This window comes from Rhipicephalus microplus, chromosome 6 (genome assembly GCF_043290135.1).
Source record: "Rhipicephalus microplus isolate Deutch F79 chromosome 6, USDA_Rmic, whole genome shotgun sequence".
NCBI classification, from domain to species: domain Eukaryota; kingdom Metazoa; phylum Arthropoda; class Arachnida; order Ixodida; family Ixodidae; genus Rhipicephalus; species Rhipicephalus microplus.
This window is the reverse complement of record NC_134705.1, coordinates 144,585,807-144,601,493: the sequence shown is the minus strand read 5'-3', so window position 1 is coordinate 144,601,493 and position 15,687 is coordinate 144,585,807. Positions and strand designations below refer to the sequence as shown.

Genomic DNA, 15,687 nt, shown 5'->3' with positions numbered 1-15,687 from the left:
GGGAGCGTAACTATGAGCACGTGCATACCTGCGAAGTTCAAGTATTCTGAAAAAGGTGGGGGGGAGGGATTGCGCCGATTTATCTCCCCCCCCTCTTTTTGCGCCCAAAAGAAAACTGCGGGATCAATTAAATGCAATCTTGCTTTCGTGGCGAGATGTCGCTTTAAGGTATAAAGTCTGCAACCCCCTCCATCGCGGCAATAGCTAAAGCCGCGGCGAAGCAGCGGCCATTTGCACGTGTGGTGAAGTATATGATGCCGCTTTCTAACTCGCCGAGAGCAATCACATGAATGTGTGATTAGAAAGAAAAGGAAAAGGCACGTAATTTCTGCAGCCCTATAGGGAGCACGGCGCAGTGCCCTTCGTGACGACACCGCTTCAACACCGACAGAGTAAGGGCGCGAGAAATTGACCATTTGCAGAAATCTGCAAGGCGGCTTTCCTGCAAGGTTGTTTTCTAACCAAAAAGGAAAAAAAAAGAAAACTATCGTGCCCAGTCTGCTTTTCTCGCCCACTGTGCTTTTACCACTCCTATTCTAGTGAAGGCACGCGAGTGCGACAAAACGACTTTTTCCCCCAACAATTACTGTGTGGTTGTCCCACCTCTAACGAACCCTCACATCGCATGGAGGGCGAGGCACCTGTCGTTCGTAAAGAAGGGAGTGGGGGAAGGCAAAAGCACAATGAGTGAGAAAAGCAGTTTGCGAACGAGACCTTTTGGTTGGAAAACAACTTTGCAGGAAAGCCAGCTTGCTGATTTCCGCAAATGGTCAATTGTGTCTGCTTTTGTTTTGATGAATACCGGAGAGTTCATAAGTCAGAGTGGATCACGTGATTGTGAACAAACATTTGGTTATCGTTGATGCAGCCAATCAGTTGCCCTGTGTGTGTTACTTAGTAGGCCCTCTCACAGGGTGCCGCCATAGTCCTCTTTTCGCTTCCGTGCAACAGCCCAGGAAGGAGGGATTCCTATTGGTACATGCCCTTGGAGGCGTGGTCTTGGTGTTATAAAACTACAAATGTTAGGGGTTATGGGTCGATCCAGAGAAGCGAGAAACGAGGGTCAGTCAACCGAACGAGAGTGGTCAATGAGACGTACATTCGCGAGTTAAATTGTTTAGCTACCCCAGAAGCTCCACAGGCATTGAATATTGAGTCTCCGGACCGAACAAGATATCCTAGAGGCAGGCCACAACCAGTCGCTACATGACTCCATTCCTGCAAACCCCGAGTTGAAATCCCAGCTCACTTCTCCAGAGTTTGTCACCACGACGAGGGACGTCTTCGCAATAGAACTTCTGCCTAGGTGTGAGTATTTTTTACCTATGTTATTCTTTTGCACATGGATTATTACCACTACGTTGACACAAACTGCTGAGAGTATAAAGGTGTTATTCTCGGGAAAATATACAGGTTGTCCCAACTATCATAAAACCCGATTAAAAAAATGAGTAACTCCGTTACGCGAAGCAAACCTAGTGTACATTGTTCCTAGTAATTTGGAGCAACCACTTATAATTCATTCATGCATGAGAATAAATTAATGAGTAATCAAAGTATTTATAATTCCGCAAGTACTCACCTGATTATATTCATTGGAGGGCATGTTTAGTTCAATTACTGTACAGCTTGAAGCTTAGAATATACTTACACATTTAGTTTCTCATATATGTATGCATAAAGTGTTATATATGTAGCCATTGATGAGGCTATTCATGTACGATAGTTTGTATGTATGTTCCCCTATGGAACGCCGGTGTCTCCACTACTATTGCTCTTTTTTATTGTAAATGTGCTTGCAATGATTCGTATGCTATAAACACATTTTCAAATTAATTTTTTAATTTTTTTTTGTAGAAGCCATCGCCTAGTTCTTCGTAATGTTATGTTCTTGCATTTCTTATTCCAATGCAGTTGCGTTGTGTGACGAATGTACTGTGTGGTGCTAGAGGCCTAGTAAGGTGACTTATAACGTCGCCTTTAGTATCCTGCGCCACGACAATCATCTACTGTCAAACAAACGAATAAATAAATAAAGTAATTGAATGTTGAAATTACATCTAACTGCGCTATTTTCAACAACGTATTGCATCCACATTTTTTTTTTCCTGTTGATAAAGAAAGCCCACCAAATATGAAAAGTGACGCGTAACCAGACTGCTGCGTACATCAGGAAGCAGTACCCTCAAACAGGCTCAATGGGAGGTAGCCAGCGTCAAGAAATAGATGCAGAAAGAAAAAAAAAAAATGTGCATGGCCCTTTGTGCCAATCCCCGGTCAAAGAAACACGCCGCTTTGAACTTACAGAGTCAGGCCGTAATCAGAACAGTGCTCCGGTCGCGTTATCAGTGGAACGGTTGACCGCTAGATATGAATAATTATAGTGACATACAGTTGAGCGAAAGGAATTCCTGCAAACTTGCAACGCATGTTGGCGCGCCCTGAACACCCTTGTCAAAATGCGGAACGCTGCTGTTTTCAGCGGACAAGAGGCAAAGCGGTTGCTTGCTGCTCTTTTTTTTCTTCCTCAGGGGGGCGCGCAGTCATATGTTATTTTCTGATTTCGCAGGCTTTTTTTATTGGCCGCAAAAATGAGAGCGCAATCAATGCGTTGTTGAAAATGGCGCAGTTGGATGTCGTTCGAACTTGCTTACTTATGTCTAATTGTTATTTTGATAATTACGCGAGTACTTGTCGAGTTATGAATTGAATTGTGACAACTTACTTAAACTACTTGACGAAGAAATAGTGGTGCGTACTATAGTGCACTGTCCACTGGGAATAATATGTGCGAGGTTAGCTTTGCGTACTACCATTTCTCCTTTTTAAAATCATGCTTCATGATAGTTGAGGTTTTTCTACTTGAACAACGTTTTGAGCAGTTGGGTTAACCGCGAGTTAACATACATTTATGGATAGAAAACGGAGCTGTGAAATTGTAAATCCACCTTAATATCAGCAACAATTCTTATAACCAAGGCCGATGATGCCACCGCAGTGGATCATTTGCCGTCACCAACCTTAATCTGAGAATGTACGTATATTGCCGCGAACTATGCCTTCTCGTTTGTGAGACCAGCGTTATCTGTGTGAACGATGTTGGTGGAGAGGATACGGCAAGGTATAAGAACGCTTCCACTAAAAGCGCAGGGACATTCGTTTTCCGCCGTCGTCGACCGGTGGGCTGTTTCTTCACCACCTGTGTTCCTTATCATTTTTTTGCACTTTTGCCGAGCACAAGTTCGCTCTAATAGAACTAGCTTTCCGAAAAACTCTGAATCGTTCCTGGCTACATGACAATACACATACATTGTGTCTTCGGTGACAGCAAGTGTTCAGGCGACTGGCCGCATAGCTGCATTGCTTGATGGCTAAAAAGGCATCTGAATGTATAGTGAATGAACGGCTCAAGGATTTTTTATTTTTTTCAGCCAAGCAAAGCCATGGACCGGGTGACAAAAACAAAAAGAAAAGAGAGCGGAGCTGAAGGACGCAAGAGGAGAAGGCTACAGGCGCAGGAAGCTGAGAAGTCAAAAAAGTTTTTCGCGCCATTTTTTGAAAAACCTGGGGCAAGTACTTCATCATGTCCTTTGGAAGTAGCTCCATCTCCTGCCACTTCATTAATGTCCGTACAACTTGACGAAGGAGTCGTTCACGAAACTTCTAAACACAGTATGCTATGCGCAGACAATCCCGGGGATATTGCAGTAGAGGAGGAGGACAACGGAACCGACATTGGACTTCGGCTGGTTGAGCCTGTTGCTCTGAAGCTAAGCAAACTGGATTCCACGAAGCACCCTCAACCTATCATCTCAGAACTCGTTCAGAAGCATGACCTAGGTCTCTTAAAATTTGACACTGGTACTGGAAAAGCCGTTGTGTCTGACGCTGTACGAACGGAAATTGTTAAACTCGGGGCCATGTATTTCCAAAATCGGGAAGGACCTTTCTTGCCAACAAACAACCGATCAATGACTAAGAGTTGGTTTAAGAAGAAATTAGGTGATGGTCGTGGTGAAGAAGTCACCCGTTCGTGGCTGGCCTACTCTCCTGCCAAAAAGGCAGCATTTTGCATTTGTTGCCTCCTTTTTTCCCGCTCAGATCACCTATCATCTTTGGAACAAGAGGGGGGATTCACCAAATGGAAGGCACCCGAGAAGATCACCCTTCACGAGAATGCAAAGAATCACCGAATGTGTTTCTCACAGTGGAAAGAAATGGAAAGAAATTTGATGCATACTACGGGAATAATTGACGCTGACCTTCAGTCACAGATGGAGAAAGAAAAGCACAAGTGGCGTGAAATTTTGACGAGAGTCCTCCACTGCATAAAATTTCTTGCTACACAGAACTTGGCATTACGAGGGCATCGAGAGAGTTTTCAAACCAGCCGCGAGAACAATGTCGGAAATTTTCTTGGTCTTTTGAAGTTAATTGCCGTTTTTGACCCCGTTATGAAGCAACACCTCACATACGTTGAAAGTCATCCAGGGTCCACTTCGTACCTATCGCCTTCTGTACAGAATGAATTCATTCACATGATGGCTGTCACAGTTCGCGAGTCCTTGCTGCGAAAAATCCGTAAAGCCAAATATTATGGCATTATGTTTGACACCACTCCCGACCAGGCACACCGTGAGCAAATGTCAGAAGTTGTGCGATATGTGGAAGTTGACTTTGATAAAAAATCTGTTTATGTTCAGGAGTCCTTCCTCGGCTTTATCCATGTAAAGAACAAAGACGCCGAGAGCTTCGTTGACGTGATACTTGGCAAGCTGGAAGAGGACAGAATGAACTTACAGGACTGTCGGTCACAATGCTACGACAACGCTGCCGTGATGGCTGGACAAAAAAGTGGTGTCAGTCAAAGAATCGCGGAAAAAAACAAACTGGCAATCTTTGTAAACTGCGACAACCACTCACTGAACTTGGTTGGTGTACATGCTGCTAAGGAAGAAGCCATGATGATGACTTTTTTTGGGACCATCGAAGCACTTTACGTGTTTTTTTCTCGCTCAACGTACCGTTGGGAGAAATTAAAAAATGCAGTGCCTGTTGTTGTGAAATCAGAGTCTGAGACCAGATGGAGTGCAAGGGTCGAAGCAGTGAAGCCGGTCGGTAGATACCTTGAGAAGATACTTGAAGTTGTTCAGGAAATGTCAAATAATGACCAAGAAACGAGCGAGACGAAAAGTGATGCTGCACTACTGCAGAAGCGGATATTAAGTTATGATTTTTTGATTTTGCTGGGCTTTTGGAACAAGGTACTTGTTCGCATAGACCGTGTTCAAAAAAGACTGCAAGATCCTAAAATGAACTTTCACGATGCTGCCTTAGACATGAAAGCTCTCAGAGATCACTTTCATGAAGAAAGGGAAACTCTGGTAAGTGAGTCACTTGGTGAAGGGCTTCGTCTCTGTGAGACGTATGATGTCGACGTTGAAAGGCGTGCACGACGAAAAAAACAGATGCCTGGTGAAAAGTCGAAAGGAGAGGCGTTGACGGCTAAACAGGAAACAGAAAGGGTTATGAAATGCACACTCGATCGTCTTCATTCGGAAATCGACCAGAGGTTTACTCGCCTGCAGGACACCGACCTCAAGTTTGGCTTTCTGCTCGACATCAACAAGCTGTGCTACAGCGAAGACAAAAACGAACTAAAAACAAATTGCAACACATTTGGCAATTTCTACAGTTCCGACGTTAACGCGCAAGACCTCTATGAAGAGATTTTAGATTGTAGGCTGCTGCTTTCACGGCGTATTGACCAGACAGTATCAAGACCGGAGGAACTTCTTAAATTTATTGTGGAGTATGGTGATGATGGCGTATTCCCCAACCTTCGCGTCGCCCTTCAGATGATGTTAACCATTGGAGTTTCCATCGCTGGCTGTGAGAGGTCCTTCAGCAAGCTGAAGCTAATACTCTCCTATTTGCGTGCCACAATGGGCCAAGACAGACTTACTGACCTTGCGCTACTGAGTGTGGAAAGAGAAGAAACTGAAAAAACGAACTTTGACGTCATTATAGAACAGTTTGCTTCATCGAAAGCAAGGAAAGTGCAGCTCTAGTTTTTACGGAGTGTTCCAGTGTATAGTGCATTTTATATTTGTCTTAATATCCAAATGATGTAAATAAAGTGTTTTAAATAAAAAAACGGGTTTTTCTTGACAACAATTATTCACGATCAGCGTTACAGCACTGACGTCATAAAAGGCAACAATATGCGATAACAGGGAGACAACAGGGTTTGCCGGAACGAGTTTTTTAACGCATCATTAGCACTGATGAAAAAATGCAGGCATCATATGCAGATTTGGCGTACGCAATAATTAATTTTGAATGATACATTTCACGGTAATGTAGCGAGAAATGGTATGGACTATTTACATATGCCTAGTTCGTGATTCTATTTTCTGTGCTTATATGGATTTCATGAATTTCGCATATTTTAAGTAAAGCGAGATGACAAGAAGTGACCACCAAGGTCCATTTTTTGTTAAACTTTTTTTGCTACCATTGTGGACTTCTGGTGTGTTGTGTGATGCATGGACGTACAAGGCGGCTATAGTACACTGTAGTACAACAGCAATAATAATAATAATAATAATAATAATAATAATAATAATAATAATAATAATAACAAACATTATCACGGGCATAATGAGGGGCGCGGAAATATATTTGCCCTGGGCGCCGTCCTATCTAGTTACGCCACTGGTCAGAGATCTTGAAATGTTGTCAGGTTGTTCTGTTAATGGTGAACCTGGAACATCTAATACTTTTTACCATACGCCTCTAATAAATTCTTTTTTCCAGCTACCCTATAACACTGGGGGGGGGGGGGGGAAGAACCAAATTGATGTGACAGAATCACTTCGAGATGTTCCGTGGCTGCTCACAAAAATCCACAACTGTCACAAATCACTCTGGAATTTGGCTGCCATGAAACGTTTGCAAACTAAACATTTTGCCAGTTAATATTAAGGGTCATTCTCATCTTTAAACAAGCCCTTTTTGAAATCTCAGTAATAGTCAGTTGCCTTCTGGGTCTCAACTGAGGTCAGTGGCTGTGTTGAGGTCTCAGTAAAAGTTGCTGGCTTCAACTAAAAACTAGTTCAGGTGGTTTATAGCAACCAAATCAAGTGGTTTAGGGTCCGATTCCCAGTGGGGACCAGCTTCCAATGGGTTCCCACTAGGAATGTGACAATAAACACTTGAACTGGTCCCAACTGTTTCCAGTTGGTCCCAGTTGCAATGATCTCCCCTCTGTAAAACTGAATTCTCCTTTGCAAGCTTTTAGATATCATTTTCCTACACGTTTTCCTAGGTATAAATAGCATATGTATCATTTTCCCACCATGTCTTTTCCTAGGTATTATATTCATGCACATCATTGCCTATGAATCATTGTCTTGCTCATTGCTAGACACATGTCACCTGGCAGTTGTGTATGCTAATCCCTTGGTTAGTTTCAATGCCTTTCAATGCCTGTTACGACGTTGGGCATTATGTGCTGGAATCACTTCTCCAGCGCGAACTCGATGTCCTGGCTCTTCAGGAAACCAACATTCGTGCTGGGGAGCTCAATATCCCTGGCTACGTGGCTTACCACAGTGCAACGGAGTGCGAACGTGCCGACTGTACCAGCCCCCACTGCACGCAACTGTTGCATTCGCCAGGATCCTCCCGCGCGTCTATTCATATGCGTGCGCGACTACCCCAGTCACCGGTTGATATCGTCGATCTCCTGTGTCCTGGCGTCGAGTGCATTGCTGTGCGAGTGCGTGTTGGTGCGACAGACACCGCGATAGCCCGTGTTTACGTGCGCTTTCCTCGACTATGGGACCCTGAGTTCATCGTCCGATTGGTGGACCACCTTGGTGCCTCGGCAGTTGTGTGCGGTGATTTCAACTGCCACCACACGGCGTGGGGAAGTGCGGTGATGAACAATCCGGCTGGAAAGTGTTGGATGCGTCCCTCGCCGCCGGTCTCTTTCTCTTTAACGATGGCAGGCACACCTTCCCGAGGGGCGGATCCGCTGCTAGTGCGATCGACCTCTCCTTCGTCACGGAAGACTGCCGCTACCAGTGGTCCCCAAGCCCAGACACGGAGGGGTCAGATCTCTACCCCATCTGCCTCGAGCCCCTCTTCGCCTGGCCTGATCAGACGCGCGCCTACTCGGTGGTGAACTTTTCACGATTTCGCGAACTGTGTGCTTTAGTGCCATTGCTGAGTGCGCGCGCGAGGCGACAGTAAAGTGCCGCGTTCCTGCCAACACGGTGGTTCAGGATATCAAACAGCTGAACCTCAGGGCTGCTCGTCGTTCGATTCAATGCCGGGCTGAGCGCCCCGGGAAGGCAGAGAATCAGATGGTCTACAACCACATCGATGCGGTGTGTAGGCGCCACGCCCACCACCACTGCGTCGAGAGCTGGTCCAGCCTCTGCCGCTCCTTCGATCAGCAGCGCTACAACCGGCGCGCCTGGCGGGCGTTTGGGGTGATGTTGCGACCCCGGGTTCCGCAAGCTTCAGTCCTCTCCATCACTATTGCCCTGCACCTAACCACGGCCCAGCTGATGGAACTACTCCCGGACACTTTCCACGCCCCTGTGCTTGTACCTGACGCAGTTCAGCCACCCCCTCTGCCAGCGCACCACCGGCCCGAACTGTTTGCTCCTGAGCGCTTTTTCCACACGATCCATGCATAAAAGCGTGCAGATGCGCGTATGCACTGTCGCCTTCGTCTTTCTCGCAGGACGCACGAGACAATATGCTGCCTTGAAGAAGGACCTCGTCAAGTGGTTGCGCTAGGCACGCCACTCAGCTAATGCCATGGATCGTGCCATATTGAAGGAAAAGGCAGAGATTATTGCACTAACCAGCGGCACTGACAACTACAAGCCTTTAATGGCTGGTTGGATTGCTTTAAAAAACGCAATGGAGTTGTGTGCAGCTGCTGCTATGAAGAGAGCTCGTTAGCGAGCTTCTGCCCTGTTGAACAAAGAACTGCATTGCTGCCGGAACTGATACGGCAGTACAAGCCCTGCGACATTTTCAACACAAACGAAACTGGGTTATTTTACAATATGCAGCCAGAGCAGACATCGACATTCAAAGGAAAGAACTGTCACAAGTGTAAGCGAAGCAAACTGTATTGCTTTGTGCTAATGAAGACTGCTTAAAAATGCTTCCTGCGTTTGTGATTGGTAAGTTAAAGAAGTCGCGACGCTTCAAAACCTTGAAAAGACTGCTGTATCAGTACACGTTTAACCTAAAAATCTGGATGACGACTGCCAAGTTTGCTGCATATCTACAGCAGCTGGACTTGAGAATGAGGGCTAAAAACGGGAAGATTCTTCTTCTGCTTGACGATGCACTGTGCCATCCAACAGATGCGTCGCATTTGAGGAATGTGAAAATGACATTTCTGCCCCCATATTGCACTAGCCAGCGGCAGCCACTTGACGTCGGCGTCAAGTGCACAAAGCAAAAATACCAGAAGGTTCTGGCGTAGCGTCGGCTACCGGGCACAGAACGCAATCAGATAGACAAGAAGCTCTCTGTGCTTGATTCAATGAACTACATTGTTAATGCATGGGACGCAGTCACACCAGAAACCATTGCTGATTCCTTAAGGCACTGCTGTCTCAGAAGAAGTGGTGCCTGTTCTACCAGTGAAGTTGCAGTGCCTGTTGATGACGAACCAGAGTTCAGGAGCCTGGAGCTGCCTGGATCTTTCGCGGACTATGCTGGTGCCGAAGGCGATGTTGCTGTCTGCAGTGCAGAGTCGCTGGATATCATAACTGAAACTGTGTGTCTTGACTCTGCCATAGCATCCAATGAGGGAGAGATTTACGATACTGCAGAAACAAGCGCGGATGCGCTGTGGTACATCGACAACATTCGGCGGTTTGCTTGCACATGCGACGAGATTGGCGACTTGCTGCCAAATGTCGCAACTCTCGAAAGGAAGCCAATACGTCGTGGCTGAGCCAAATTCACAGAAAAAAAAACTTGTTTTTGAAAAGATGAGAATATAGATTCGTTCAAGCCTCCAGTAAAATGCGTGATTATAAGTTTTTTCAAGTAATTCAATCTACCTTCCTTAGAGTAGCGCAGGGTTGCGTTGCAGACTTTATCGAGCATTATCTACTCACTGTTGTGGGGCAGCAATGACCGTCATTGCCTATATTAGTTTTTCAATTATAAGAAGCTCTCATTATACGACAATTTTGTGTGGTCCTCTGAAATTCGTATATTCGAGGTTCCATTGTACACTGCAAAATAGCACTTAAGCTAAGTAACGAAAAATTACTCCCAGGTCTTCAATATTTTTCAGCAAATGCGCAATGAATGCAACTACTACAAGACTTTGTTATCGTCTTGGAAGCAGCAGTAAAGGATCTTCTAATTCTTTCACTCCTAGGCGTTGCAGTCCGATGTACTGAAGCTTGATGTATTCTTTGCAGGGCCCTCCATTTCTTCTCTTATTCCTTAGAATTAAGTACTCTGATTTCTCCATAAAGAGTTAAACAAGTCTCATTTTCATTGTGTCTATGTGAACATCAATTATTGTCTTTTGCTTTTTTTTCTTACACTTTTGACGGTGAATCCTAGTAAAGCTACAGTGTTCCACAGTCAACACATATGCATACCTTGGATTGAGTATGTTTTGAGGTATGTTTTCAAGTACTGCTCCCAAAGCCAAAGAGAAGAGTGCCGGGGAGTGCACACCCCACGTAAGATGTCGCTTTTGGCTCTATTCTCTAATGACTTTGATGCTTACTGTTCTGTGGTGAAGGAAATTCTTCATACAATGGGCTCTTCTGCCTGAAATTAACATGGGCTCTTCTGCCTGAAATTTGTTGCTTCCTTCTGTTTCAGGTTATCCAGTGGCAGCCTATATAGTTATTGAGGTTTGTATTTAAGAAACCATACTAATATTATTTAACCATAGCTTCAAATTCTAACTCACAATTTAATGCTGTTTGAAAGGCCAATAAATTCATAAGTAACTGTCATATCAAACTACATGTAAGCATATGTACCCCATAAAAACTGCGTATGAATGTGGGCTGCATGTCAGTAGTTTTCATTGTGCTTATGATTATACTTATGCGATATAGACACTGCTGGCATTAAAAAGACATTTGCTTTATCCTCTGCGTTCAAGTGCATGCTACTATTGGAGGCAATAATCAAAGTTGGAGCGGTTTGCCTTTGATTTGTTGCAATCTGGTCAGAAAAGAGGAAGGCTCTTGGAAACATTCAGTCTTTCTCCACTTTCTCATTGTACCTGCAGGGGGCAAGTAGGTCGCAACAGATCAAGCATGAAATATTTTTAAATTGTAGACTTAACCAACCTCTATAGTGCTTAGGGATAACTTCCGCATGCCATGCAACTTTAAAGGCTGGTATTTTTGTTATCACAAGTTGTTTTGTTTGTATCTCAAGTGCACATCATAATTTGTGCTCTGTAACAATAAGTGTGTCTGCCTACATATGTTTGCTGTTCTCATATATTTCACTGCTTTTTGGTGGAATGCTTTAGGGTTTGCTTCCCCAAGAAATCAGTGATAAAAAAGCCCCTGATGTGTGGACTGGTGTACATTAGTCAAACTCGGTGGTGCCTCATTAATCGTCAGACATGTTAAACAGTGGCACAGAGTAACATGGCACTTCTTTGCATTACGCAGTGCGCATCAGTCGACTCTACACCCAAGTTGGAGAAGGCGCGAGTGCTAAAAAAATGTGAAGAATTTGAAGAATGAAAGTGCTATCACTGTTACGTCATTTGAGGGAGATGCGGCAGCCGCCCATGCGTCATGTGCTCTTTCTTTTGTTCCTCGTCCCACATTTCTATATATTTCCGAGACGGGAATAAAATTACAAACTATGTCTGGAGACGCTGTCTGATTCACTTCCGGTTGCATGGGCGCTTCACCCCACTTGGCTACAAAGGCGATGAGTATGGGATTGAAACCAGAAAAGGATCCGGACGGATCAGAGAACTCAGAACCCACGTCAGTCATGGCCCACATGCTACCAAGACTTTGATGATACAAAAGATAAGTGGCAACCGTATCTTGTAAAAAGTGAAGCATACTTTGAAGCTAACAGTATCACTAAAGATGCAAAGAAAAGAGCCTTGATTGTTGCGACACTCGGAACTTCGACAGTTGAAGTCTTATGTGGGAAAGAGGCGCCCATAGCACCAAGTTCTTTGACCTACAACGATGTTGTGTCTACCTCAAGCAGCTATTATAACCCAGAGTGGAATGAAATTACCGAGCGATTCAAGTTCCATCATCACTGTCAGCAAAAGAGAGAGCCTTGTGGTGATAGCGCCCAGGCGCGTCAAGTGTCCGCGTTATCTGGCGCTGTCGCCCACAATTGTAAAGTGTCGTTTGTACGTGACGTCATTGGTCACATGAGTGTCTGCTATATATGTATGCTGGTTGCATGGAATAAAGATGGAGGTTATCTCGCGCGCATCGGAAGCGGCTCAGTCCCTTTCTCAGCTCCTGCGGCCGGCCCGGAGGCGCATGGCCTTTCGCTAGGGCGCAACACGACATGGTGTCAGAAGTGGGATTCTTCTGACATTCGAGGGGCGTTGCACCAGTCTTCGTCAAGCGGCGCCATGTCAGAAGACAAAGAAGTCAAGCCAGTTCACGGCATGTTCGCGGTTCCAGCTCCGCCAGCGTTTGACTTCGACCGAACGTCCGAATGGCCTTCCTGGATCCAACTATTCGACGACTACCGCTTTGCCTCTGGCTTAAATGAGCGAAGTGAAGAAGCGCAAGTCCGGACTCTACTCTACACAATGGGCAGGCAAGCGAGAGAGATCTTTTCGACCTTCACACTATCTGAACAACAGCAGAAGCAGTATGAAGTCGTCAGAAAAAAGCTCGACGATCACTTTGTGGCCGCACGGAACCTCGTTTACGAGAGCGCATGTTTTCACTGACGTATACAACAACCAGGCGAGTCAGTCGACCAATTCATCACCGCGTTGCACACACTGGCGGACCGGTGCGACTACAAGGAAAAGGAACGCATGATCCGTGACCGGTTTGTAGTCGGCCTCAGTGATGCCAAGCTCTCGGAGTCTCTGCAAATGGATGCAAATCTTACACTCGCCAGCGCTTTGGCAAAAGCTCGCTTGAAGGAAACCGTCCAACGACAGCAGCAACAGCTGCGAGAAACCAGCGACGAACCTTCGGCAGCGCCAGCCAGCAACCTGGACGCGGTCAACAAACAACGGCAGCCCCGAAAGAATTCTTCAGGACAGCTTTCCGGCACCTCGTCAAGGACCAGTGCACCGGTCACACAAGGTCAACGCACCAGACCACAGGCACGCATTCATTGTGGCCATACGACAAATAGCGAATAACTGCCAATTTTCATCAATGTTGGACAACATGATACGGGACCAGATAGTGTGTGTCATAAGGTCCAAGAGCTTACAGAAACACCTTCTGGCGAAGAAAGACTTCTCTTTGGCTGACGCTGAGGCCCTCGCTCTTGCCGTGGAAATTGCAGAGTTAGATTCTCAAGGCATTTCAGCCGATAAAGAGCAGGCAAATGTGCTACAACTATTGCAGCGAAGCGAAATAGGCTCAAAAAAAAAAATAATAAACCATTACCGTCGCAAGCAGTGCGCAAATGTTGTGGCCATTATGGGCACAAAGCGTCTGCGTGCAGGCTAAAGAAACTGTGATGTTTAAAGTGTAGACGGCAGGGTCACTTAGCCACAAATGTGTTTTCCCGAAACCACTACCAACAGAGCGCTAGGAGTAACTACGCATGCGAAGGACAATACTGAAGATAGCGACAGCAGTGCATCGCAGATTTGGTTGTTGACTACCGCTCCAGCCTTGGTTCCGCCTATCAGAAAATGTGAAATAAATTGGGGTGGCGTCAGTTTAACCATGCACATCAACACAGGATCGCCAGTCTGTGTGATTCCCAGGGCAGTTTATAAAACGTATTGTCAACAGTGGCCGCAGCTACGGGAAGCCCAGATAAAACTGCCATGTTATCTCTGCAAGCTGGCAGTGCTGTGAGTGCTCAAGATGAACTTTTTTTCCGATCTTATACAGTATATTGTAGTCTAACTGTTCTGAATTATGACGGCCCCAGCCTTTGCAAGCGGGATATGTTGCAGAAATTGCGAAAAGAAGGTGTCCCTGTGCTACATGTGAAAGAAGAGAGCACATTGACGTCGCCATCCACGGCACTACTAGAGCGCTACGCTGAGTTGTTCACCGACAGAACCGGACTGCTGAAAGACCCACCTGCTTGACTATAAGCGCAAGACCGAGCCAGCCCGAAGCTCTACAAGGCAAGGAAGGTTTCATTTGCACTTCGTGACAAAGTGTCTCAAGAACTAGACAGACAAGTCACAGAGCACATAATTTCGGCAGCCCCTCATTCTGAATGGGCTACGGCCATAGTACCCGTGTTGAAAAAAAGACGGAACAGTGCGGGTTTGCGGGGACTTTAAAGTCGCCTTGAGCCCTGTCAGCGAAGTTGAACAATAACCATTGCCTATCATAGATGATATATTCGGCAATCTCTGCGGGGAAGAAAAGTTCAGCACCTTAGACCTACGAGATGCTTACAAGCAAATCCCGCTTGACAAAGACTCGTAAAAGCTGGCGGCACACACAAAGGTCTATTTTGCTACAACCGCTTATCCTTCGGCATAGCCTCAGCACCTGCCATATTTCAATGCAAAATCGAGGAGGCCCTAAAGGGCTTGCCAGGTACGCAAACCTATCTTAATGATGTGCTCATAGCAGACACCGCAGAGAACCCGAATGCTAACGTTTAGGCGGTGCTTCAACGTTTCAAAGAGCATGGCATCAAACTTCCCGCCGACAAATGTAGATTTTCAGAGGCATCAGTAACCTATCTTGGTCACCGTATTGACGCAAAGGAATTGAACCCACTGGAAAAAATGTTGATGCGGTAAGGCTAGCTCCGGCCCCATGCAACGTCACAGAATTGCAGTCAATTCTTGGTATGATCACATTTTACAACAAGTTCTTGCCGAATCTGTCTACGTTGCTCGCGCCGCTGTATCGTCTTATAGAAAAAGCAGTAAAATGGGTTTGTGGTAAGACAGAAGAATGAGCTTTTGAAGAGGCTAAGAACGTTCTGTGCACTGCACCGGTCTTAACCCATTTTGATAAAAAAGGGGAGTTAAAGTTGGAATGTGACGCTTCCCCGCATGGCGTCAGAGTGGTGCTTTTCCATCGTATAAATGACGAGAACAGGCCGATAAATTTAGATCTCAGACATTGACTGTAGCAGAAAAGAATTACTCCCAGATTGAACGCGAGGCCTTAGCACTGGTGTATGGCGTTACTCGATTCTAGGGTTCTCCCCTAGGGCGCAAATTCCTGCTCGTCACGGATCATCGCCCGTTGCTAGGTCTCTTAGAAGCAGATCCCCAAACTCCTGTTATAGCCGCTGCCAGAATTCAAAGATTGGCTCTGCTGCTGGGAACTGACTATCTACTGCTGCACGGGACCGGCAGGCCAGCAAGTAAGTGAGCTCTTCGTTTCATGTTTTTTTTATATATACAGGAAATCCTGCCGATAACTGGTCAAAGTTGGTGTGAAACGATTCGTGAATGGTTCGCAATCACAGATATGCCTGGTTTTGGCAGTTACTTTG

The 15,687-nt window shown here is 45.7% G+C and overlaps 1 protein-coding gene and 1 pseudogene across 1 annotated transcript; both read left to right on the top strand.

Moving 5' to 3' along the window:
- Positions 1-1,051: 1,051 nt before the first annotated feature.
- Positions 1,052-6,157, top strand: LOC142765584 (zinc finger MYM-type protein 1-like). The gene has a single exon (XM_075866794.1). The coding sequence runs from the start codon at positions 3,399-3,401 to the stop codon at positions 6,069-6,071; it is 2,673 nt and encodes an 890-aa protein (XP_075722909.1). The 5' UTR covers positions 1,052-3,398; the 3' UTR covers positions 6,072-6,157.
- A 6,625-nt stretch (positions 6,158-12,782) lies between these two features.
- LOC142765587 (uncharacterized) lies at positions 12,783-13,462 on the top strand (annotated as a pseudogene).
- The last annotated feature ends 2,225 nt before the right edge of the window (positions 13,463-15,687 follow it).

What these genes read in the sequence shown, in the direction of transcription:
- LOC142765584 (XM_075866794.1), top strand. Translation starts at nt 3,399, where the DNA reads ATGAACGGCTCAAGGATTTTTTATTTTTTTCAGCCAAGCAAAGCCATG.